This window comes from Lipophrys pholis (assembly GCF_963383615.2).
Source record: "Lipophrys pholis genome assembly, chromosome: 7".
Classification (NCBI taxonomy): Eukaryota; Metazoa; Chordata; class Actinopteri; order Blenniiformes; family Blenniidae; genus Lipophrys; species Lipophrys pholis.
In genome coordinates this window covers 30,473,191-30,499,908 of record NC_137638.1, presented here as the reverse complement: position 1 = coordinate 30,499,908, position 26,718 = coordinate 30,473,191, and the positions used below count along the sequence as shown (strand labels likewise).

General features: G+C 45.3%; 2 protein-coding genes across 4 annotated transcripts in view; one reads left to right on the top strand and one right to left on the bottom strand.

Annotated features, from left to right (window-relative positions):
* The window catches only part of mtmr3 (myotubularin related protein 3), a 37,798-nt gene extending 14,707 nt beyond the window's left edge, over nt 1–23,091 (top strand). For 2 of the 3 annotated variants that reach the window (XM_080467496.1, XM_080467497.1), the window contains exons 6-21: nt 4,532–4,614; nt 5,579–5,745; nt 5,845–5,941; nt 6,211–6,324; nt 7,324–7,514; nt 7,819–7,950; nt 8,089–8,200; nt 11,747–11,942; nt 12,034–12,219; nt 12,459–12,629; nt 14,346–14,491; nt 14,871–16,404; nt 16,490–16,600; nt 16,689–16,777; nt 18,236–18,262; nt 20,152–23,091. In XM_080467496.1, the coding sequence (XP_080323622.1) occupies nt 4,532–4,614; nt 5,579–5,745; nt 5,845–5,941; nt 6,211–6,324; nt 7,324–7,514; nt 7,819–7,950; nt 8,089–8,200; nt 11,747–11,942; nt 12,034–12,219; nt 12,459–12,629; nt 14,346–14,491; nt 14,871–16,404; nt 16,490–16,600; nt 16,689–16,777; nt 18,236–18,262; nt 20,152–20,323 (3,528 nt within the window). In that variant the 3' untranslated portion in view covers nt 20,324–23,091. The remainder of the gene's footprint in view (nt 1–4,531; nt 4,615–5,578; nt 5,746–5,844; nt 5,942–6,210; nt 6,325–7,323; nt 7,515–7,818; nt 7,951–8,088; nt 8,201–11,746; nt 11,943–12,033; nt 12,220–12,458; nt 12,630–14,345; nt 14,492–14,870; nt 16,405–16,489; nt 16,601–16,688; nt 16,778–18,235; nt 18,263–20,151) is intronic. The other variant, XM_080467498.1, reaches the window with a different exon arrangement.
* Nucleotides 23,092–23,606: 515 nt separating this feature from the next.
* The window catches only part of citb (citron rho-interacting serine/threonine kinase b), a gene marked incomplete at its 5' end in the record, with an annotated part of 92,813 nt that continues 89,701 nt past the window's right edge, over nt 23,607–26,718 (bottom strand). The window contains one exon of the mRNA XM_080467464.1: nt 23,607–24,638. Within this exon, the coding sequence (XP_080323590.1) occupies nt 24,615–24,638 (24 nt within the window). The 3' untranslated portion in view covers nt 23,607–24,614. The remainder of the gene's footprint in view (nt 24,639–26,718) is intronic.

Here is a 26,718-nt window from a genome sequence, read left to right as displayed (position 1 = left end):
AGTTTTAGTCTTAGTTAATACCAAATATTTCTGACCTTCACTATTTAAATAATAAGTAATTGTTGGCCTTTCATCTATTTCTGGATCGAAGTGAGATGTTCCCGCTGTGTTTTGGAAACTTGACAAGATTTTCATCCAATTGAATATTGGATCATATGAGCTGCATTCAATAACTGCTGTGTCTGTGTGAGCTGAACTGTCTCCGTCCACAATATGCCCATCTTGGGAAGAGGAGGAAGTACTTCCTCTTGTGGCACCTTGTGCCAGAGCAGGGGCCTCCTCTATAAATGTTGGTTACGCACCAAACGGGTCCTGAAAGATGTGTATGCCACTTCCCACGCAAAGTTTGTGATCTAAAAAAACAAACTTTGTGGGAGAATGTGCGTACCAATATGCCAACTTTGGACCATGCACAATTTGGAGACGGGGAACCTGGCGGCGCTGATGGTGAGGTGGAGAATTGAAGCCAGATTCATCTCAGTTAGTCATCACATATCAGACATATTGATCTATGGAATCATAAACAGCCAAGCTGTTGTTTTCTAGATGTTTCTTTAGTGAGACATTGCTACTGAATCAGCAGCTCGATGTTCATATGTCATACTTTCATCTTGAAATGATACAGAGTGGTGGATAACAGTGATTGATTATCACTTGTGACAGCCGTGCGTAATGCTGCACTGTGGATGCCCTGGTACGGTCATACGGACTGATACGGACGCACTGGTGCTGCAGACAGACGACCTCCTCGTTGCCTCCAATTCCCAAGTGACTGAGGATAAAAGACAAAGTCCACTGAGCCTTCTCACAAGTCCCTGTTGAAATATTTAGATTCTACATTTAATAAACAGATAAAACTGTATTTTATCAGTCTCCCCTGTGGTCTTCACCAAATATGTCTCCTTCCTCTCCGACACTCTGCCACACGATGGCCGTCACAACCATGGGAGCTGTTTTTGTGTCCAGCTTGGGTGCTGCCCCCATGATGTCACTCTCCTCTGGCCCCCATGATGGTACCATGCCACTCTCCTCTGGGCCTCCACTTTCAAATCAGACCACTTCTCCACGTTTGCAGTCACAGATCTCTCTGTGGCTCTCACACCATTTACAGCGGTGACGACTTTCTGCCGACCACTTGTTGTTGTTTTTTTTTATTAATGAAGCCATGACTGTATCCACCAAATAATTTCATTTTCCTGGCCCCCACCTCCCCAGTGACATATTTCAGTCTCTATAAAATTATTTTTCGTTGTTTTTTTCTGCCAGGATTTAGCGTGAAATGCCATTGATCAGCAGGCTGATTGAGATGTAAAGATATTCCTGAGGTACTTTGCATTGACCATTTATGGTAGAATGTGGGCACGTTGAGGGCGGGATATGAGCTGCACAACTTTCCAGATGGACTGTCTATTAAAGGAAAGTGCGTGCAGATGTAGGTACGCACAGTTTTACCGATCCAAATTGTTTTGGGCACATGTCATTTTCAGCTTTTGGGTGCACTGACTCATATTTTAGATGAGGCCCCAGAGCTGCCTAATTGTGGGAGGGCCTACCTTGATTGGGATTGGTTAAACCCCCGATGACACTACATAGGGTTTGATTTCTGATTCGCTCATTTGAGCAATGCACTTTTTAAAAATTTAAACAAGCCAGGGAGAGAGATGACAAGAAATGCTCTCATTCCTGAAGCTTTAATCAGAGAAATTGAGTTTGAATTTGAAGTAATTAATCATGTATCAAAATACTTGCAGACTGATTTTATGTTGATTGACTCGGCTCATCACTGGAGCTCCACAAAAGATTCACTCCCGTTGAGTTCGTCCCTCCGAGTGTTTCCTGCCGCTAGGCTCGTGTTGCCCAGAGAGTTAATTGGCCCTCGGTGACCCTCTGGTGGCCCCCAGCTAGCTCAGTTGGTAGAGCATGAGACTCTCAATCTCAAGGTAGTGGGTTCATGTCCCATGCCGGGCACCACCTTCCTGTGGGCTCACCACCCCCAAGGAAAAGTTCTGCCCCTGCTAGCTCAGTTGGTAGAGCATGAGACTCTCAATCTTAAGGTAGTGGGTTCGTGTCCCATGCCGGGCGCCACCTTCCCGTGGGCTCGCCAGGAAGGTTCTTAATCGGTGCAATGTGATCTGGGTGACAGTGCTCAGACTGCCACCCGGAAACGGATAAGCGGGAGAAAATGGATGGATGGATGGATGACCCTCCGGTTTCACACATACACACACATCCCTCACGTCAGACCAAGACATTGTTATCCTCATTGTTATCCTCACACATGTTTGAGCAGAGTTGAGCAGGCTGTCAGAGCTTACAGATCAAGGGTCTATATGACGACTCTGGATAAACATACTCAGGATATCTCTCTGTTACCGGGGTTGACTTACCACGGCATGTGCGATCCTGATAAGAGTTACCAAGAAGCAGGTTAAAAACTCAGAGGTTTCCCTTCAGGATCAGTGTGTATTCACATAAAAAGGGTGGAGTTTGCAGCATCTGACCAATCAGACACATGGAGGAACTATTCAGAGCAGCTGACTTTACCATAGAGGAGCAATCATTCTCAGAAAATATGTAGAAATAAAACACATCCACCAGGCTAAAAGCAACACTGCTGCCACATCTAAAGCCAGAAAATTGCAGACTTGTTATTGGGTGACTTCGTGAGATTATACAATATTAATTCATTGGACAATATAAAAGGATAATTAAATATTCTATATTTATTAGATAAATATTAATTCATTGGACAATATAAATGGATAATTAAATATTCTATATTTCTTAGATAAATATTAATTCATTGGACAATATAAATGGATAAATAAATAAATAAATATTATATAATTATTGTATAAAAATTAATTCTTCACCTTGACGACAGGAGTAGATGTGCGTTCCATCAATTCATGCTTCTGTGTTTCTGTCAGATAAGACCATGAATATTATCTCATTATTTCAGATCAACCCTTGTGGAGCTTGGGTACAAGTCGAGAACAAAATCATCATACAAAGCCTCAGTGATGAGCCTTTTTTTATATTATGTCAAAAAGATCACTCTAAAAACTCTTTTCCTCGCCGCTGTGCTCAGCTCTAAAACTTTGTTGTATTTGGTGCTATATAAATAAAGTTGAATTGAATTACAAACAGTGCACCAATCAGGATCATCTAAGAATGCCCAGGTCATTTTCCAAGAGATCTGATTGGTCAGGAGGTGGAGCTCTGACTTACTATCCAGAATATAACCGTCGGGAGCAGACTAGACATTCAAAATAGGTTGTCTGGGTGATTTATCCTGGTAAGAAGTGAACGAACGTCGCAGTACAGAAAACCCAGGGTTAATCTTTGAAGTTACTTTGATAGGATGACTCTGGATTTTCTCTTATCAGCCCCAGAGGTGGGTGGTGCTTGGAAAGAGAGTCGGGCTGTTAACAAGCAGTCCAGGACTCCTGATGGCACATCGGGGATGTAGGTCGGAGGGCAGGGGCAGATTTCTGGCAGCAGGATGAACGAGCAGCCGATTATAGCCCTCACTTTCATTTTTGTTCTCTCTGCTTTGTTTCTGGATAGAGTTGTTGTTGTGAGGTGTCAGTAAGTACCCTGCAAAGCTGCATGGCATGGAGTGGTTGACTAAACAGTGTAATTTTGTGTGCGTCCATCTGTCAACCCGCGGTTTCCTCAAGGAGCAGAACTATGCTTGTGCATCCTGTTTAGCACCAATGTGCTGGATTAAAGCTGACACTGGGAAAAAAATGTTTGTTCACCAAAGCACTCAGCTGCCAACATTTTAATCCACCAACAGACCCTCAGACAGCTCTAACTTTGTCACTCTTGTTAGGAGCTTGTCCTCACAACTGTCCGACCGCCGTGCACGTTGTGTCTCCAAACTGTGTATGAACCTCAGTTTGGAGACACACCTTTTATGACGCTACTTAGAAGTGCTTCTAACTAATTAATAGAGCTTAGTCAGAAGCAGCATTAGTATCCCAGCAGTATTCAAAGTATGTTCTTAAGTCATAAGCACTTGGCAGCGCTGTACTTTGAATTGTATTTAAATATATGAGATAAGACTGCAGCTTTGGGCCAAAAGGAAAATGCAGATACGAGTTCTTCAGGATCAGGTATTGAGTGTTTTTGTGCTCCCATTCAAGAGGATTATGTATATTCAGAGCACAGGGAGATGTGATGTGAAAAATGAATGGAAACACACCTGGACAAGTAATCTATGCTGCTGGTGTATTTATAGCAGCTTCTTGAATGAGGCTTTGGTTGATACAATCAAATGTTTTAATTAAACAGAATGCTGCTGCACACGTGGATGATTCTTATCATGACAGTATTACTGTGTTGACCACCACTAATTTGTTAAATGGATTGTCTTTTGTGGTCAACAGCTGTACCTGCACTGACTGACCGCATGTTTTTATTACTATTTATTTTTCTCCAGGCGTTGGAGCATGTGTGAGGTTTAAAACTCTCCTTCAGAGTTTAAGTCAATGCAGCTTCAAGAGTTTTGTTGTTCTGTCTGCAGGTTCCTCTTCAGCTCATCGAGAGCGTGGAGTGTCGGGATATGTTCCAGCTTCATGTCACCTGTAAGGACTGCAAAATTGTCAGGTACAACAACCAAAATGCTATTTAATGTTTGAGTAAGGTGTCAAAAACTCAACATAAAATTGTTTTTTTCCCAGAGCTAATTAAAAAAAATCTTTGTGGCAATTCAGGAACGACTGAAGCCCAGTTGAGTACTATACAGTGTGAGGAATGCAGTTGACAAAGCAATCGTTGAAGAGTGAAAAAATTCTGGTTTGATGATAATCGATTGGTATACCCAAAGAACACAAAGAACACATCAGGTCGCTTCAAAATCTGCAAAAACTGTCTGGAATTCCCTCTTTTTATGTACTTTTATGTAATGCAAAGATGGAGATAATGCTGTGCTTCCAATGATGCGAGCTCCTTTAGCCTCTTTAAACCCAAGACTTTGGATAATAAAGTAGTTACTTGCCATTTACTGCAAATAAATGTACGTTTACAACCACTGCACTGATTCCTGGAGTCTTTCTATCATTCACAGCTGCTTGCATGCATAGTAATACCTTTAGTAGCACCTTTTTTCTTCTCTTCATTTCATATCTTTCATATCATAGAAAAGCTGTAAACACTCACTTTGTCACAGCTCATTGTAATAATGCAGTTTCTGATAGTTTTTGATATTTTCTCTTTTATTGATGGGCACTGCAAGAGTTGAGACAAGTTGAAACATTTCCACTGTACGCTGAAGTCGGGCTGAAGATATTGGCCCAGTCTCTGCTGTAATGCCACCGCCTGCTTTTAGAATTGGAAACCTGTGAGGAAAAAAAAGACAAATATTTAATCTATATATTGGAGTGCATTTTAATATCAAGATAATTATAAGCTCAAGGTCATAGACTTCATACAGACTGGTTTCTTTGAAAACAGAAAGATCTGATGGATATCAAAGGTAATTCTCAAGCAAACAGTTCAGTTGGTGTTTATTAGAAAGTGAATATGTTGTGTCATGTAAGCTGACGTCTGTATTACGATGTGTGATCTGCAGGTGTCAGTTCTCCACCTTTGAGCAGTGTCAGGAGTGGTTGAAACGGCTGAATGCAGTGGTGCATCCCCCCTCTCGTCTGGAGGACCTTTTCTCCTTCGCCTTCCACGCCTGGTGCATGGAGGTGTACGCTGGGGAGAAGGAGCAGCACGGCGAGCTGTGCAGACCGGGTACCCGTCTGCCCTCTTCCCCACCACCACCACAATCACACACGTCCTCGTTTAACCCCAACTGGTTCCTGTAATCTGACATCTGGGCTCTTTCTGTAGGTGAACATGTGACCTCGTGGTTCAAAAACGAGGTGGAGAGGATGGGCTTCGACACTCAGAATGCCTGGAGGATATCTGACATCAACAGCAAGTTCAGGTGAAAGTAGCTTCCATTCATGTGTTGATTTCCCTCACTCACAGCTCCCAGATAGATACGTCCTGTGCTTTCATTGGCAAGCAGCGCAGGTCAGAGCACGGGTTGGACAGCGGGCGGTTGTGTTATTGTACTCCACTGGTGCTGAACAGATAAGCGTCCAGCCCTGGATTAGGTGTCTATAGACAGAGACTTTTGTTGAGCCATCACAGCCCTGTTGGTGCTCCCTCCTCTTGTTTAACTTTGCTCTTTTTGCTGCTCTGCACTGCCAGGCTTTGTCCCAGCTACCCACAGCAGCTCCTGGTGCCAGCCTGGATCACTGACAAGGAGCTGGAGAATGTGGCTGCCTTCCGCTCCTGGAAGAGGTTTCCTGCGGTGGTTTACAGGTCAGCCTGCTTGTTTATTGTAGCACAGATATGAAAAGCGTCCTTATGTGAAGGAAGTGAGATTACAGTTAGATAAAGTGTGAAGATCTGTATCAGCGCCACGCCCCTGCAGAAACATGCAACATGTCGCACCAACAGGGCTGATTTATCCAGTCTGCAGTGAGTCATAGCTGCTGGGTTAGTGCTGCCCTCCAGTCTGGCTTGAAGCAAAACCACTCAAATCAAAACAGACAAATTAGTGTGAACGTAGGTGGATTTGTTCTACAGTGACATGACGACATTTGTCAGAGCTCAATTGTGTCAAGGCAGAGGCCACAAAACGTGACATGAGCAAGCACTGGCAACCTTAAAAGGAAAAACTTTCTTTTAACAGGAATAAACCCCAAGCAGAGCCAGACTCAGGTGGAGAACATCTGTCTTACATGGCTGCAGTTAGAGGATTGGAGATTAAAGAAACTTATTGGAAATCAATGGTTGCACAAACATGCACGGATGGCAAAATAAATGCCGTTCACCCTAAAGTTATAGGAGCAAAATGAACCAAATAAAATACAACTCGTATATAGAAAACACAAGACACAATGAATTATTTTTACAACTTTTTAAAAAGGATCAACACATGTGAAATACAACTTACACACTTCAGTAGTGACACTGAAAAACTGTTAGCCAAAGTAAATCCTGGTACCACAAACTATAAGTAAACTATATTAATTTCTGTATCATATTAAGAAATTAAACTCGATCATGGATGAAATGGTATCGTTTTTCATGCAGCTGTTGCACACAAACCAATGGTTTTTTTTGTGGGTGGGGTTCAGTAAAATTTGTCATTTGAACCATGAATGAACGATGTATATGTTTGTTCTTGTACCTAACCTGCATGGTTGTGCTTTGAATGCACACTGCATGTTGTAGCTAACAGTCAGTGGCTGTTTTCTTGCAGTAAATAAGATTGAATATAAACAACTAGTCTTTATTATGGTGTCTGGCACACAGACACCAGCCTACGGGAGCTGTGATCGCCCGCTGCGGCCAGCCGGAGGTCAGCTGGTGGGGCTGGAGGAACTCTGACGACGAGCACCTGGTTCAGTCCATTGCCAGAGCATGCGCCGTGGACGGCAGCTCCCGCAGGCACCTCGCCAATGGCAGCTACACCAACGGCTCCGACCTGCCCGACACCGATTTCGGTACGAGCTCACAGACGTTTTGCACAGTGTGTCGACAAGCTGTATACGCCCCCTCACGACTCTAGACTCAACATCGCACTCAGATATTTGTTTATGTTGTTATCTGCACGAGTCTGCAGCAGACGCTGTTGTGCAATCCGACGTGTCCAGGCTTGTCCGGAGCAGCAGACGTTCACTCCAACTCTTAGTTAACATTCACTTCTATTCAGCTAAATTTTGTCAATGGACTTCAACAAATCTCCGTCATTTGAAGATGTATTAGATTGTTTAAGTTGTTGGGTTTTTTTGTGTTTGTGTCTTTCAGAATCCTCCATGACCAACAGCTCAGAGGTGGAGACTTTGGCCATCCAGCCTCACAAACTACTCATCCTGGATGCCAGATCGTACGCTGCTGCTGTAGCTAACAGGGCCAAGGGGGGCGGCTGTGAATGCCCAGGTAGGTCCATCCGGCTCCATCAGTGGTGGCACGCAGAAGTAGGTCAGCCAGTGCTACAGATTCAGGAGCTCAGATGTGATTGTTCTCAATGCTTAAATGAAAGCCTTTTCTTTAACCATTGCTTTCCTCCTACTTCAGAGTACTACCCGAACTGTGAGGTGGTGTTTATGGGAATGGCCAACATCCACTCCATCCGCAAGAGTTTCCAGTCTCTGCGTTTCCTCTGCACTCAGATGCCTGATCCAGCCAAGTATGTTTTTATTCGCTTCCAGTTGTGCCTTCATATTTCCTCATAACTCCACAAGCCTGCAGGCTAAAGCGATTACGCCCAAAGCTATCATATCTCTGGTGCAGTGACTGGAGGTAACTAGTAATCACAGCTGTGTTTTGGCCTTGGCCATACATGTGTGCCTGATTTAGAAAGCCAGGCTCGACCCCAGGTGGATGATCTCTTTCCATTTGCACTCCGAGACTCTTATTTTACAGTAATGTGTAATTGAATCAGGCTGGCTTAAGAGAACAGGGTTGAACTTTGTTAAGAGATTGAATCAGGAGACAATAACAGTCTCCAGACTCTATGTCCTAGCTCAGCATGTTTATCCAGGTTAAACAGAGTGCGTTCATGCACATTTGCTTCCGTGGGATTCTTTATTTTGTTGTTCCTTAACAGACATTGAGACATTGAGACATGTATTTATGTGTGTATGAAAATCGTTTGTAGTTATTTCTGTTCTGAGGTTAATTCTATGCTTTAAGTTTAAAGTTTGTCTGGTCACAGAATGAAATGCCAAAGGTAATCTTCCTCTATCACAGACAATTTCAGGTTCATACACAATAAAAACCACACAGAGGTCCCACTTGTAAACGAGATGTTGCATCTCAAGGGGCTTTCCTTACAATAAATTCAAATACACAGAGCTCTGAATGATAACCCAAATAAGATACGACGGGTGAAACATTGACTCATAATTGAAGTAGGTCAGGTCAAGGGTCATGAGATGTTTTCAGTATTAAGTGATCATAACTCAAACTTGGATGAATGAAGCGGCTGTAACCAGTTTAACCACTAAGAGGCAGAAAAAACCCTAAAACCTGAAAAACAATCTGCATTTCTATATCTGTATTGTAAAGTTAATGAAGTCATACTACTGGTCAAATCATCTACATCAGGGGTCTCAAACTCAATTTACCTGGGGGCCGCTGGAGGCAGAGTCTGAGTGAGGCTGGGCTGCATCAGGGATTTCACCCAAAAAAAAGTTGTACAAAAAAATCTTCAAATGTCATTATTAACAGTTTTAATGATTTCTCCTGAACATGAATGGAACATTGAATGGCTCTTCTGAACATAGTTTCTCTTGCCTACTCCTTCCTGCCAGAGACTTGGCAGCGCTTCTTCTCACATATGTGAGCCACATGTGGCTTGAGAGAGGAAGCAGTTGAGACCCTCAGAATGTCTTGAACAGGGGTCGGCAACCCGCGGCTCCTTGAGCCTCGGTCCCACTGCAGTACATCCCTGAGCGCGGTGGTGGACGGTACGGTACGGAAAGGCAAAGTGCACCCAGACCAACTGTGTTGCGTGGTCCCACAACAGACAGTGCGGTAAAATGTAGACGGGGCTGTTAACGACGCAGGGATGTAACGTCATTATGCAACAATAGTGGCGCGAACAACGTGGAATTGCGGAGCGCCACATTTCAATAAATCCAGTCAACAAAACCAAGGGTGTGTGCAAAGCGGCGTATTTGAGCAATACGTCACTACCATTGCTTCATGCTGACGCTTACAGCCACAGAGAGCGGCAAATACTCTCTCAACTGAATAATCGTGAATCACACAACAACTAAAGCCACGTCACTCGCACTCATGGTTCTAAAAACCCCGATCCCTCGCATATATCCGCCGTTTTAATAATATGTAGCGATCACGGAGCTGATCGCTGCAATGCATTATGGGAGTTTCTGTTTGTCATGTTTTAGATGTAACTATTAGGGGTTATATTAGGTTTGTAGTGTTGGTAAAGGCTGTGTTGTGTTGTGTTTTCGTTGCTTTGTTCATGTAGTTCGTTAATTCATCTAGTTTAATTTGGTTTATTAGTTGTAAGTTGGCAACCGGGAGTGAAGAGGGTTTTGTGTGTAGTGTGGTCCTGCCTTGGTGTTCCTGTTGGTTTTCTATGCCATAACAGCAGGTTTAAAAGATTAGCTCAACTGCTTGAGTTCTTCTTTTACAAGGCTCGCTTCAAATATAAAGCGGTTAAGAGTTTGTTTGATTCCATTTCCTCTAAAAAAGCACGGAACCTCCTGTACTTTAAGCCCTTGGATCTGATTTGGTTGATGCATTTTACAACAACAGGCATCACATTGTCAAATTTCGGGCATTTGCTGCAACCAGTAGCAGTCGCCTTTCTTTTTGTGCTCGATTATGGTTTTTGTAGATGGTAAAAAGTTCCGGAGTGGTGGCTGAGTGGCAACGTTGGAGGTCCACTCCCCTCGCGGGCCGCACTAACATTATACTATTATACAAAATAGTACAAAAATATCGTTGTGCGCGCTGCAATTGGCCTGTAGGCCACGAGTTTGGGACCCCTGATCTACATTGACACAAATGTCTTTAACACTTCACCAGTGAAATTATTCTCTTTTTTCAAACTTGTTAAGTTGTTTTATAGATTATTTAGACTTCATCTATTGAAATAAATAGAAATTTGTCATTGCGGCAGTTCCGAAGGCACACCAAAACATCGAGGTACACGATATGATTAAAGTGGACATAAATAAGCAGCAGCAACCAGCTGCCCAAATGCTGGTCAGATCTATATTTTTTGTACTATACAATCATAACAAGTAAATATAAAATACAAATATATAAATGGAGCAAAAAAAACCCCCCAAAAATAGGTTCAGCCCCCCTTGCAAACACCCGAAAATGAAAAGAAAATTGACTTTAAATGGTGCATAATGCATTGTGGACTACAAAATACTACATTGTGACGATATTGAACGAACCAAACACCAAAAAATATATTATGGAAGAAACATGCTTAGTTAAAGCACAAAACTGAACCAATATAATAATGTATACAATATATTCGCATGAATAGAATATATACAAAGTGGTATACAAAATAAATTCTAAATTACATTTGACTTCAGGAGCCACATACAGTGTAGTTTGATCTTGTGTGGTCTGGACTTAATTATTAAAAACTTAAAAATTGCTATAATAACCTTGAAATTTACACTTTAAAGTTTTGCTTTGTTGTGGCGCACAGTGTAGATGATGAAATTGTCTATAATTTTGCAAGATCACACAATTACTACGGGAAATGACTACAATCTCAACACAAAGTCGATTTTAATGAAACATTCTGCTGCAAAATACAGTGAAATGTAAAGAAAACCCCACCGATAAATCCAGTATAACCACCTTGCTTGGTGGTTTGTAGGGCCAGATTGAAGCCTTTTGGGCCGGTTTTGGTCCACGGGCCTTATGTTTGACTCCAGGTGTATTAAAGTGAAATGGAGCCACCACTACTTAAACTGAATTTAGCAGCCAAAATACTGCCTGCACGTCCCTGCCCCCCTATCGAAAGGTGTGCTCGCGATTACCCGACCCAGTGAGTGCAGGACTCTGCTGTGAAGGTGGAGACCTGCTGCAATGGTGCATTTGTGTCAATTAAATTAGAATTCATCTTAGAATTAGAAATACACACTCCTGGTGTGTATTTTTGTATTGTGACTCCATGCACATAGTTTGTTGATTTGAAGCATTTAGTGATGTTTTTATCGTGTGTCTGCAGTTGGCTTTCTGCACTGGAAAGCACCAAGTGGCTACAGCACCTGTCCCTGTTGCTGAAGGCGGCTCTGCTGGTGGTCAACGCTGTGGACAGAGACCAGCGGCCCGTCCTGGTCCACTGTTCTGACGGCTGGGACCGCACGCCTCAAATTGTTGCGCTGTCCAAGCTGCTGCTGGACCCTTATTACCGCACTATTGAGGTATGAAGGAAGCCTGCTGTCCATGCTACACATGTTTTCTTCGTTGATGTAAGAAGTTCATGGAGTCTAAGCTGTCATGACGTCTGTGCAGGGCTTCCAGGTGTTGGTGGAGACTGACTGGCTGGATTTTGGCCACAAGTTTGCCGACCGATGCGGCCACGGGGAAAACTCTGAGGACCTGAATGAGCGCTGCCCCGTCTTTCTGCAGTGGCTGGACTGTGTTCACCAGCTGCAGAGGCAGTTCCCATGCTCCTTTGAGTTTAACGAGGCCTTCCTGGTACGTCCAAATGTGACCCTTCAACTCCGATTCTTCCCACATCTTCACACTTCAAACGGTTTTCCCACATGTTACAGTTTGGTTTTCAGTATGCAGCCACCTCTAGACTTCACAAGTCACAGGAGGACACTTCTTGTGTGTGTGTGTGTGTGTGTGTGTGTGTGTGTGTGTGTGTGTGTGTGTGCGTGTGTGTGTGCGTGTGCGTGTGCGTGTGCGTGTGCGTGTGCGTGTGCACGCAGGTGAAACTGGTGCAGCACGCCTACTCCTGCCTGTTCGGCACCTTCCTGTGTAACAGCGGTAAGGAGCGGGAGGACCGCCACGTTCAGGAGAGGACCTGCTCCGTGTGGTCACTGCTGAGGCCAGCCAACCGCACACTGAGGAACATGCTGTACTCATCTCACTCCGAGATCGTACGTGTCGCGCTGCTTTGGTCATTCACTGCTGCAGGAAGCACAGGACCTGTGATTCTCATTGTCATCACATTACATTTAACATGCGCAGTTTTGAAAAGTGCATTTGAACAATTTTTTCTGCGTGTTCGCAATTGAATAATTGAATTTAAAAAGCACTTACACAATTTAAAAAGAAGTGGGTTTAGTTTCCTGACGCCTATTTTTATTTGGCAGAGAGGAGGAGCCTGAAAGCAATCTATGAATTTCTCTTTCGCTTTATTTAATAGCTTGTGTGCTAAAACTTGACCCACAAGTCCTTGTGATGCTTTGTGACAGTTACACTTTTGTGGTTAGTGTTAGTTTTGCTTTTTTTTTCCTTGTGTGGAAGTGGTCACAAATATTCAGAATCAATTTCTTTCTATAACCTTAAAAACTAACAATGGTAACTTAAATGATTGCTGAGATAGTTACTGTGAAGCTTGTGCAGGGTTTTGCAATGCACAATAACACTTCATAACACATGGCTGCAGTAGTGCATGTGGAAATGTGGGAAAGGAAGGTACCCTTGTACAGATCTTCAGGGAAATATTTTCCATTTGGAGAGGTTTTAATATAAAGGCATGAAATGCGTAAGTTTGACCACTATTATTACAAATGGTAATATTCTACTTTAAGATTAAGCATTTTAATCAATGCCATATGAAGACTTATAGCTATGTTGCGCTTATGTTTAAGTACTTTAATTTCCAGTCTATAAGTCGCTACATTTTTCAGGCACGTTGATCCCTGCAGCTTATACAATGACGCGGCGAATATAGATTTTTAAGGGTTAACACTCTGGAGCTCCAGCTTCACACCCCACGCGTGCTGCTGCTCAGTCAGAGGAAGGCACACCGTCCCAGACCCCCTCCCATCCCTCTTGCCTGTCCGCCGACCCAACCCACAACAGCAGCTGTGTTTAAAATGACTTTTTTCTTTAAAAAATAAAAATAAAAATGCAATTCCAGCAGTGAAATTCAAGCCCTGTTACAATGTGGACACCTGCGGCTTATAGTCAACTGTGGCCTATATATGTCCAAAATTGTTTTTCTTTTTAAATTAGGTGGATGCGGCTTATATTCCGGTGTGGTCAGTAGTCCAGAAATTAGGTTAAACTTAATTTCACCTATTCAAAATTATTGCACAAAAACTTTGAAAGCGTTTTGGTGACTGCCTGAATAATCTACATTCATTTTCACATCACAGGTGAGTTCAGCTGCAGATATCGGTTCAATTTCCCTCAAGCAGTTCATCAAGGGCATAAAAGTATTTTGATGCTCCACATGCTCAAGGAAAAAATCGTTTTCCTCCATTGTTAGAGCAGATTTTTGTAAAGCACACTTTCTGCCTTTTTATTTTCTGGCTTTTGTACTGACAGACCGAAAATAAATGGATTTAGTTTGATTAATTACAAACAAAGACACATCTAAAAGCATTAAACTGTCATTTCCTGTCATCAATATACTCTATTGATTTATGTGAAATCAGGATAAACTTTTGAATCTAATTCTATGACTTCTGCTTACCATCACTCAGTTTATATTTGAAACAGAGGAATAGAGCTTTGCGTCCAATCACAGATAAGAATAAGCAGTAAAAGAGTTAGGATAATCTGAGATGTTTGTTCCAGAGTAATTAATTGGTTGCGTCTCTCTGCTCATGGAGTTTGGAGTTGATATCCAGTTGTTGTAGCAGGTTCTCCACCCGGTGTGTCACGTGCGGAACCTGATGCTGTGGACGGCGGTCTACCTGCCAAGCTCCTCCCCCACCACCCCTTCCGATGACTCGTGTGCTCCCTACCCGGTGCCCGGCGCCAACCCGGAGGACGCTCCTCTGGGCAGGTGAGCCTGGCCTGCTTCACCAGCTCCCTCACCCCTCCACACTCATGTAAGATGAAGTTTCAAGCCTCCCACATCCAGACGGGCCCATCCTCAGCGCTGCTGTCTGCGAGGGCCTGAGGAGAAGCTGCTTAACGATGCACTTATCTCTTATCCCATGACTTTCGTAACATCACAGAAGAGTTTGTTTCATCTGTATCGAGGTCATTTATGAGAGTGAGCTCTGTGTTGAAGTGTGAATGCTTTGCTTTCAATATGTTTGCCTTCTTACATTGTTGTTTCTCCTGCTGCTCCATTGATTTGTCAACTCACTGTTTTGTTGTAGCCGCTGTCGTCTGAATCACAGCGAGCACACCAAGTGATTATTTGATTTCCTCCTCAGACGTACAAAGACTCGCTCTTTTGACAACTTGCCCAGCGCATGTGAGCTGGGCAGCTCGCTGCCTCCGAACCGGCGCTCCAGTGACCCGAGCCTCAATGAGAAGTGGCAGGACCAGCGGCGCTCGCTGGAACGCAACATGGGCGCGGGGCCCGATGGAGGGGGCAGCCAGGATCAGGAGGTGCGGCCTAATGGAGTGGGGCCTTATCCAGACGGGGCGGACTCCGAACTGGACGACAGCCCACAGTCACAGGGTCTGAACGCTGGGCTCGGTCAGGCGACGTTGCTAAACCTGCCCGGGGAGGATGCAGAAGAGGCAGAGCTCTCTGTGGCGGTGGGCGTGGCCGAAGGACAAATGGAGAACATTCTTCAGGAAGCCACGAAGGAGGAGGCAGGAGCTGACGCTCAGAGAGAAGGAGGCGGCGCCGTCTCTGATGTTGCTAACGTTGATACAGAGGAGAGAGCTGAAGCGGATGTCGAAGCGGATGTCAAGGCGGAGCATCAGTCTGAGGAAGTTAACGGGACTGAGGTGAAAACACAGACACTCGCTAATGGGCACTTTCCACAAAATGGTATGACCGAGGCAGAGGAGGATGACGAGGCTCCTCCTCGATCCTCACAGCAGGACGAGGAGCTGGACCAGCAGCCAGCTGAGGAGACATCAGACGAACTGATGAAGCAGAATGTAGAGAACTCCTCGGTACAGGACGAGGTTGCACACGAACCTATTCAGTCCAGTTCGGGCAACTTCGAGCCCTCAGCACAAAGAACTATGACTAATGGATTTGTGGACAGTTCACCTGAAGAGGCGGGTGTGGATGAGGAGACATACCCCAACTCTGAATCCGAGAACAGCCTCTCTGAGCCGGTGGAGCCGCTGGATAAGAGGATCTCCCTTATGGAAAGTTCCACAGAGACTTTAACCGAAGAGGCCTGCAGCAGGGTAGATCTGTCCGTGCAGATGTCCGTTTGTCTGAACCGGCCGCCCTGCGACGACGGCCGGGCTCCTCCGCTCTGCTCCAGGAAGGAAAAAAGACCGGAGCCAGCTGAGCATGGCTTCAGCAGGACTTTAAACGGGGGCTTCAAGCGAGCCTCCGTCAGTGCCTTTCAGTGTGCGAGTACTGACATAAGCAGGGACGGCCTCAGTAATGGGGACAGCTCTGACGGCGAGCCCTGTGGAGGCTTTCACTGGGCCAAAGGGAACGGCGAGCGGGCCCCGCTGAGTCGACAGGTGTCCCTCGCAAGCTGCAACTCTCTGATCCTGCATCCGCGCGGCAGCTGCTCTCAGCACCGCTGCTGCCACAGCGTACACAGCCGAGCTGCCGTCAGCCCGGAGCAGCCGTCTCGCAGCCACCTGGATGACGATGGGCTCACTCTGCACACGGACGCCATCCAGCAGAGGCTGAGGCAGATAGAGGCGGGGCACCAGATGGAGGTGGAGACTCTGAAGAAGCAGGTGCAGGAGCTGTGGAGCCGCCTGGAGAATCAGCAGCACGCCGGGTTCCACAGGATCAATGGGGACATCGGAGACGAAGTGGTGAGGCCTTTTGAGAAATGACTGAACGCCATCTGAACTGGTTATGATGGAGATCTTTGATGATTCAGTGTATTTGTCTTGGCAGACCTCGATGACGGACTCGGAGTTCAATCTGGACGCGAACTGCTTGTCGCGCTGCAGCACCGAGCTCTTCTCCGAGGCCAGCTGGGAGCAGGTGGACAAGCAAGACACCGAGGTGAGCCGCTCAGGTGACGTCAGCCCGCTCTGGCAGCAGATGCTCTGTTATTCCATGTCTGTGAACCCGCCTGGTCTGTTGCTTGCAGGTGACTCGCTGGTACCCTGATCACTTAGCAGCACAGTGTTACGGCTGTGAGAGCAGGTTCTGGCTCGCCACCAGGAGGCACCACTGCAGGTACGTACTGAGGCTCGTTGGCGAGCGCAGACAACTCTTCAGTCCCTTAAACAACCAGTGCTGTGTCCTGCTGAGGCGTCTGTGAAGTTTAGAGTCCTCGTTGGTTCAGAAAAACCGCTTAGTTGTTTTTATAATGCATTTAGCTGAAACGCTTTTCCTTCACTCCAAATGAATCGAAACTCATTCGTGATGATTCGTCTCATCTGGAGATTTCCAAGAAGAAGTCGCTGGTTTTTCTTATGAATGCAAAACCTACCAAGCTGTAAATAGAACTTTCAGCATTTTTGACTAATTAGTTGGTTATTCAAGAACTTTACTTCCTGAGGGAAACCTTTGTTAAAGTTTATCTTGTTTGTAGTCTGATGGTGTGTTCAGGTGCGACTGAGAAGTGGGTAAATTGTAATCTCTGGATGTTGTGAAAGCTTCACTCTCAGAAGTAGACCTTTGATAAAGTGACAATTGGCTCAATTATTGAGCTAGAACTTCTGTTATTCTATGCAGGACAGTAAGTAATGTGCTCTGACTAGAGTAGTTAGAGGGATCAAGACGGGATTGTGTGTGTGGATCAATCAGCTTATCTCCGCTAACAAGATCACTCCTCATGTCACCGGTCGTCTCCGTTTTGCTGCAGGTGGACGGAATGTTTCTCAGTGGAGTGATGTTGGTGCAGGGGGAGTGATGTTGGTGCAAGAGGAGTGGTGTTGGTGCAGGTCAGAAGTGATGTTGGTGTAGGTCAAAAGTGATGTTGGTGTAGGAGGAGTGGTGTTGGTGCAGGTCAGAAGTGATGTTGGTGCAAGAGGAGTGGTGTTAGTTCAGGTCGCAAGTGATGTTGGTGCAGGAGGAGTGATGTTGGTGCAAGAGGAGTGGTGTTGGTGCAGGAGGAGTGATGTTGGTGCAGGAGGAGTGGTGTTAGTTCAGGTCGCAAGTGATGTTGGTGCAGGAGGAGTGATGTTGGTGCAAGAGGAGTGGTGTTGGTGTAGGTCAGAAGTGATGTTGGTGCAGGAGGAGTGGTGTTGGTGCAGGAGGAATGATGTTGGTGTAGGAGGAGTGGTGTTGGTGCAGGTCAGAAGTGATGTTGGTGCAGGTCAGAAGTGATGTTGGTGCAGGAGGAGTGGTGTTGGTGCAGGTCAGAAGTGATGTTGGTGCAGGTCAGAAGTGATGTTGGTGCAGGTCAGAAGTGATGTTGGTGCAGGAGGAGTGATGTTGGTGCAGGAGGAGTGGTGTTGGTGCAGGAGGAGTGGTGTTGGTGCAGGAGGAGTAATGTTGGTGCAGGAGGAGTGGTGTTGGTGCAGGTCAGAAGTGATGTTGGTGCAGGTCAGAAGAAGTATGTTGGTGCAGGAGGAGTAATGTTGGTGCAAGAGGAGTGGTGTTGGTGCAGGAGGAGTGTCTCAGTCTGTTGTGTTGTCTCCACTGCTCCCGCAGCTCTTATCCAATGTCTGCCCCTCTGCTCCTCTACAGTGGCAGGGAGCCTGTCCAGGAGGTCTGGTGAGATCCGGCTCCCCTGTCCCGCTCCGCCCCATTCCTCCCTCCCTCCCTCCCTCCCTCCCTCCTCCCTCCACCCTTTTCATCCCAGCATTGCAGCACCCCCCTCCCACTCCCTCCTTCTCCTACTCACCTGCTGCATCCGGGCCCATTCATCCTGTTTCAGCAGCTTCTCTGGGAAATCGCTCTTCATTTCTGAGGTGTATTGACTCGAGTGTGCGTCCCGCGGCGGCAGTGTGTTTCCATCGAGCGGTCTCCAACCGGCTGTGAGCGTGAGAGCACGCTGCTGCCAGTGGGCTCGCTGTGATTGGTCAAGGGATGATTGACTGTTTAATGAGCAAAATTCACTAAACTAAAAACAAACACCTCAATCCTCCTCTCACAATGGCACCACACAAGCACCCTGCAACTACACACCCCCGGCAGCATGCTGCCCCTGCCCCCCTGTGCATCTTCTCTCCACCTCCCCACAAAGCAGCATGGCGTCACAGGACGCCACAGTGTTGACACGGTGCTCAGGGGGCGGGCAGGCGGGTAACAGGGCCCACTGTGTGTCAGTGTGTCAGCATGGCCTTCCATCTCAATCTGAGCTCCGGTGTGACCTGCCTTCTCGTCCACTCATGTTTCTTTGGTTTGTTTTTGTTCTTTTTAATGAGCTGAATGATCAGTTAATTCACTGTGTGTTGGAGCTGAGTCAGCATGGAGTGAAGCTGAAACTAAACACGATGACTCAACTTCTGCTTTTTACACCTGTTTTATCGACGCATCCCAGATGCTCAGATTTAAATCACACAGACATACATACATTTCTGTATCCAATACATGAAAAGAAAAAACACTCCTTCACTATTATCTTCCAAGTTTTACTGGAAATCTTATTTATCAGTGTTTAAAAGAGATTTTTTCCCAGCTTTGTTTATACTGAGTGCAACTAATTCACCCTATAACCTTTTAATGCATCGGTGACCCTACATATGCAACGACTGTGTGTGTGTGTGTGTGTGTGTGTGTGTGTGTGTGTGTGTGTGTGTGTGTGTGTGTGTGTGTGTGTGTGTGTGTGTGTGTGTGTCTGTCTGTCTGTCTGTCTGTCTGTCTGTCTGTCTGTCTGTCTGTCTGTCTGTCTGTCTGTCTGTCTGTCTGTCTGTCTGTCTGTCTGTCTGTCTGTCTGTCTGTCTGTCTGTCTGTCTGTCTGTCTGTCTGTCTGTCTGTCTGTCTGTCTGTCTGTCTGTCTGTCTGTCTGTCTGTCTGTCTGTCTGTCTGTCTGTCTGTGTGTGTGTCTGTTAAATATTTAGAAGAATAGTTTTTCTACTTTTTCCCTTTATTTTCCTTGTTAATGCAGCTGATTGAAGAATTTATCTTTAAAATATAAGACTTCAACACTGTAAACAGAAACGTAATACACAAAATATTTAGTGATTTACTCAATAACGTTGCAGGTATTCGGAGAAAGTTAACTAAAAATGTTAAATAGATTTTAAATGAAGACATTAAGAAAACTATTTAATTTTACTCTTTGAATAATTGTTTTCTTTTTTTTAATTTTTATTATTTCCTCTTTAAAATTAGACTTCAATTAAAAAATAGTTAACTACGGTGTTGAAATAAAATCATTTCTTTACCAAAAATGATTCAATTACGATCCAGTGATACTGGATTAATAGAATATTTAATATTGGCACATCGATCGCAGCTCTGTTTCTGTCAGTGATTTGAAGGAGACATAAAGAAAGTTGTAGTTCAGTTGACTGAACCTGCAGCTGGAGACGTTTCGACCAGCCGGCTGTGGAGCTGCAGGATAACTGCAGGTGTAAAGAGGCTCGGTCTGGGGGACCCCCCCCCCCCCACACACACACACACACACACACACAGTGACCCCCTGTGTCCCCCTGCAGGAACTGCGGTAACGTGTTCTGCGCCAGCTGCTGCGACCAGAAGATCCCTGTGCCAAGCCAGCAGCTGTTCGAGCCCACGCGCGTCTGCAAGACCTGCTTCAGCAGCCTGCAGCTCGGCCCCGCCCCCCTGGACCTGGAACTGGAGAAGCCCATCACAGCGAGCTCCAACTGAGCGCCAGGACGGCGGCACGACGCTGGAGCTCCACCGAATGTCCCATGAACTGTGTGAGTGTGTGTGTGCGCTGCAGATTCCGAGGTGGCGTGTACATAAAGAGGACGGCGTTGTGTGGCGTGATCAGGCTGCACTCGGAGGACGGACGTCCGAGGGTCCTGAGGAGGGGGGCGTCCCGCTGAGGACTTTCATCTTTCTCGTTGTTTCCCTGCTCAGCAACAACTTCCTCATCAAAGTACCGTCGACTCTCGGCTCATCAGACTTGAAGGCTCACTTCACCCAAACACATCCAAACTCTTCATAGCTCTGCTGCATCGACTCAGTTTAGTCAAATAAAAGTTATAATTTCAGACTTAACAAAAAAACTTGACAATCTGTGTGTTGGAACAGCAAAACGCTGTTACTTCTAAAGAGATACACAACAAAAACAACTTATTTTGCGTCTGAGAAGCACTTGGATGGATTGTCTTCACCGAGGCTCTACAGAGAGCCTACATTTCCCAGAATGCCTCTCTCTCGACCGTTACATGTGAAGACGGAGTAACTTCTTGCCATCAGGCGTGGCAACGGCGGAGTGGAGGTGTCTTTATTTTTTGAAAAACACTGTTGTGTTGGGTGAAGTGATTCTCGTGACTGTTCAGTCACTCGAATGCTCAGATTGCAGAGCAGCTGCAGGTCTGTTGGGACGTTTTCTTTTCAGTTTTGCTTCTTTCCGTCACCTCGCAGCAGGATTGTGGTTAATGTTGGACAGCAGTGCTTCTCATGCTGCCGATCGTCTGCTGGCACCGCTCATCACCTATTGTTTTTTTACCCAGCATGCTCTCGGAGCTGGACGTCTCGCCACTTTTCAGTCCTCAGAAGCCGATTCTCTCCTGACGACCTGACAGGTGGAAGCAGAGCAGCAGAAAGGGCTTTTCCCCGCCGTTTACCCCCCGAGACACCCGCTCTGCCTCATTCAACGACACACGCACACGCACACACACTCTTTTTGTAAAGTAAATGGATAAAATAATATATTCAGATACCTATATAGCATTTAAGAAAAAAAATGTATAGAATCCTTGAATAGTGGCGCACTTAATTAGTCAGCAAATGTTTTCTTTTTTTATTTCTTTGTTTTCTTAAGTTGTTATTTGCAGAAGAAGAAAACGTATATTTTGTGACCTGTTGAGGACGACGGGTGTTTATTTTTCAATAGAGAAGCAGGGTGTCCTGTTTTGATGCTGCAGTGGTTTTCCCATCCCGTCATTACTCGGCTCTTATTTATTGAGGTTTTGCCGTTGCGTTGCTGTTTCAAAAAAAGAGAAAAAATAAATCCAGAGAATTAAATTTTGCCACAAGATAATCAGTGTTTACGAGACGGAGCACGAGAGGCATTTCTCAGAACGACGTGTGGACGAGGCGGCGCCGCGACACGTCATTTAGTGTCTGCGGCCAACCAGATGTCTATGCACTGAGAGAAGGGTCGTCCAGAAACCCCCCCCCACTCAGACACTACCTCTACACACACACACACACACAGGTTTGGCCTTTGATTTCGTCAATTAGGATTTTTGTTGTGTGGGAACATTAGAGGTACAGCAGAAGAGGTGGGATTCAAAACCAGGACCCTCACACTCGTAGGGGGGGGACTCAACAACATACTGCATGTGTTTGTTTGGTTTTCGCTTTGCCTCCCGTTGGAAGTGTTGAACTTCACTAACTGAGGGGTTACGACACTGGAGGAGCTAAAAAGTGACGCTGCTCCACATCGTCACAGTTTAGGTGGAATTGGCTTTAAATTCTGTGTTCACTCATCTGTAGGAGTCCACCAGGGGGCGCTTCAATCAAATCATACCAAACTCAGTAAGTCTGAGCAAACAAGACAACCAGATGTCAGACTGAATGAGTTTCATGAAGTCAAACATAAAGTTCCCCCATAGACACTCAGAGCAGCACTAGTCCTAAACCTGCCTCCCTCTCATCTCCTCACTTGTTTCCTCTCTCATCACCTCACTTGTTTGATCTCATCACCTCACTTGTCTCATCTCTCATCACCTCACTTGTCTCATCTCTCATCTCCTCACTTGTTTCCTCTCCTCACTTGTTTCCTCTTTCATCTCCTCGAGTTTCGTCTCATTCAACCCATGAATGTGAACCATGTAAAACAAAAAACGAGGCTATTTTTTGCACATGAAGTCGACACTGCCACCGAGTGCATCAAAATGAAATCTGAACCTGAGCTGTGCTTCAGTATTGTGAGGAAACTGGAGGCTGTATGAGTACACACACACACACACACACACACACACACACACACACACACACACACACACACACACACACACACACACACACACACTGCTGTGCTTTTTGTTTTTTTTCCTCCCCAGAATTTCTCTCAATCTGCATTATGTTGTATTTTTCTTCATTTCACGCTGACGTGCTCCATCAGAGGCATGGCCGCGACGGCCCAGTGACCGTGTGTGTGTGTGGTGGTGGTGGTGGTGGGGGGACTGGTGCCAAGCAGTTTTATTATTACGGGTCTCTCAAAGGGATCACTCGTGCTCTTGTTTGATTTCTCCTCCTTTCTGCCCCACCCCTTCTGTTTGTTAAGCACTTTGAACCTTCTCCCCTCCATCAGAGGAGTGTGTGTAGCTGTACATAGCAACTTCCTGTAACAACAAGTGCTCCTTGTTCAGTCTGAATATTTTGTTTTTGTTGGATTTTACTTTAAAGAGCATTACATTGTTGTAGAATTGAAGGAGAAATAAACTAGCTGAACCTTCTGTGTGCTTTTTTAGCACACACACACACACACACACACACACACACACACACCTTTAAATATGACAGGTACTTTATAACCATTATGGGTACGTTATTGATAGTTAAAAAAAAAGTGTCAATAGAATTAATAAAGCCTTAAAGTACCAGTCATAGTAAAAAAGTATCGATACAATTTTAAAAAGTATTGATAAAGTACCAGTAACCACTGGCTGAACTTTTCATTAAACACTATGAAGTCCATTTAAAACTGTTTGATGTAACTTGATTACTCTGAAATTGATCGACTTCTGCAGTTGCAGTAAATCCTTCATGTGCTTTCGTCCTCGACTGTAACTGAATCGTCCTCATTGAGGCTAAAAGCAGGAAGTTTAAAGAGTGTGCAAGGAGGAGCGAACCTACAGACTCCTGGTTCAGCTGTAGATTTGTGTGAATTACTGTGAAAATAAATAGATTTTGGAGGGGCTTTTAATTTTAATGGCAGGAAAGTCTGAAACCAAGAAGAAGAAAAGAGTCAAACACTTTAATCATGTTTAATGCATTTACTGGAATACATCTCTAAAAATCAAGGAAACCTGAAAGTCACCGTCTAACATCAACGACTACGATTGAATGCAAATCTAAGTGAATACATGACGGAAAAGAACAACCAAGAGAAAGAATCGAAGGTCGAAGCGACGAGCTGCTCCAAAGTTAGTCATGCTCACCGATGTGACGAGTGGAGGCGGTCTCGCTGCCTCCCAGGAAAAAACACTAGAAAGTGACAACCGCTGACGGTCACTAGACTTCATATCACTGCACAGAAACGGGACATCTGTACCATAATCGGAGGCGGCGGACTAAAGAGCGAAGCTGAGAGGCGGTCTGAGCCCGCAACACATCCGGCATCACAGGCAGAGCTGCGGGGGGGCGAAAGAAATCAAACACAAGGAGCCACAAAACATTGCTTAGTTTTACAGTGTGGCCAGACGGCGGTCAGCCAAGCAATCGCCTGCAGTTAAATAAGAAAGTTTGATGAGAGGAGAAAGAAGACTGATCATGTGACGAGCGGATAAACTGTTCAAATCCAACCTGCTGTGCAAAGTGTTGCCTCCTCAAACCGCTCCCATAATTCAGATCCAAACGAAAGGTTTGACAGTGTATCTCTGAACTGACGGCTTCATTAATCGCCCTGCAACATCTTTAGAAACTCAGTTAAAAAAAATAGACGTGGCTTTGCCAGCCGACTCTTCCCCCTTTGTCTATAAAAACTCAGGTGGCCATATTTACAAGGTCGTATTTCTTATAAAGTCGACTCAGCAGGCGGTCGGTCGATTCGCCACCGGGTCTGCCTGAAACATCAGCGAGGAGGAGGAGGATTGTCACGGGAGACACTTCCCACTGTGTGCGTGTGTGTGTGTGTGTGTATTCTGAGCACTATGTACAGGTGAGGAGGCCCGAGCCGTGAGAGTGTGTGTGCGTCAGTGTGCTTGCACTCTGAGGGTTTCTCTTCAAGCCCCCGGTCAGGAGCAGCCCCGCACTGGATTCACACCGACGACTGATCCCACACCTGCAAGACAAGACCGGGGTCAAAGGTCAACCGGGCAGTATGTCCGCTCACTGAACGTTTCATCACACTGAGGTCACAGACAAACAGACGCGTCAGGAAACGCCAACCAATCACAACATCTTGAACGCAAAAATTGAAAAAAAATATATATATAAAGGCAGTAATTAAAACTAAGTATTATTGCTCCGTCAGTTACTTCCACAGCTATATCATATAAACTAAATTCTAATAAAATTTTAAATCATGACCTCATAAAAATCAGGGACGCACCGATACCGATACCAGTATTGGAATACTCGTACTCCTCTAAGTATTACGTGACGTCATATGTCAGCAATGTCGATTACAGGTACGCAAGTAAGGACAAGCGATGTCTGCAGTTTGGAGATTGTTTACTGAAGTACGGCAGACTGTAAACTATGTTCTGCCAAAATATCAAGAGGAGGAAAAAGACTGTTGGTACAACAACAGCAACTTAATCAGCAGCAACTTCATCACTAGAGACATTTGGACCAGCAGAGGGAGCCCAATGTTGCTCAGTAGTTTAACGGCTCAGCACGTAATTCCGAGCTGTGCTACATGCTACACGCTAATGAGTTTCAGGCTCACACACCAGGGATGCTACATGCTAATGAGTTTCAGGCTCACACACCAGTAATGCTACATGCTAATGAGTTTCAGGCTCACACACCAGTAATGCTACATGCTAAAGAGTTTCAGGCTCACACACCAGTAATGCTACATGCTACATGCTAAAGAGTTTCAGGCCCACACACCAGTGATGCTACATGCTAAAGAGTTTCAGGCCCACACACCAGTGATGCTACATGCTAAAGAGTTTCAGGCCCACACATCAGTGAGGCTACATGCTAAAGAGTTTCAGGCCCACACACCAGTGATGCTACATGCTAATGAGGTCAGGCTCACACACCAGTGATGCTACATTCTAAAGAGTTTCGGAGCTCCGCAGGACATCACAAATTGATTTCACCACAATTCCCTCACATATACTCAGCTTGTTAGAACTCCAAACAGAGGTGTAGCTACATTAATCAACAATAAAATACAATTCTCTTGTAAAGACACAATCACAGACCCAGAGGGAAGATTTATAATTCTTCACATCTCTCTTCAGAACATAGAGATGTGTATCGCAAACATCTATGGCCCAAATGTTGATGACCCTCCTTCTATCACAACTTCTTCACCACCCTCTCAACACACTCTGACAAAACACTGATAGTGGGAGGAGACCTCAACAAGGTCCTCAATCCACAAGTAGACAGAGTTAGTAAAGCAGCAAACACCCGACACACGGAATCTACAGACATAGTCCAGCAGTACATGAGTGACTTTGGTCTTTGTGGCGCCTGGCGCACCTCTCATCCCACTCTTAAAGAGTACACCTTCTACTCAGCAGTGCACCAATCCTAGTCACGCTTAGATTACTTTCTGGTGAGTAACTCAGTGATGAAGGACACCCCGGACACACAGATTCACCCCATCACTATCAGTGACCTTTGACCTGTCACTATGACAGTCACTAATAGAACAATCACCCTCCTATCAGACAATGGAGATTTAACACACCACTGCTCAAGGATCCAGACTTCCTCACATTCTTTAAAAAACAATGGACAATCTTTTTAGAAGCAAATGGTGTTTCTCCCTGTGTCCTCTGGGAGGCGCTAAAGTCGTCATGAGAGGCACTCCTCATACAAGATCAAAAAGGACAAAATAAAGGAAAAAGAACTGGAAGATCAAATCAAAGCCATTACAACTGGATGAGCAGGAGGGAGGGGGAGAGATACACAGTAACAGGCTCTGTAGCCTCCGGCGGTCTCTGCAGGAGGGAATAGCGGCCATGAAAGAATCTTTCCACTTTGGGAGCCGGATTAAAAACTTGAAGGATACAGTGCCTCCACACTCTGGTGTCGTGTAAACGGACCCCCCGAAAGTGAAGAAAGTTTTGCGGATACACTCAAATTCGTTGTTGTGTAAACGGGGCCTTATTTAACCGTCAAAATCATGTACTTCTGTATTTGTTGTTGCTACTTTGCTAATTGATGTACCTTCTCGA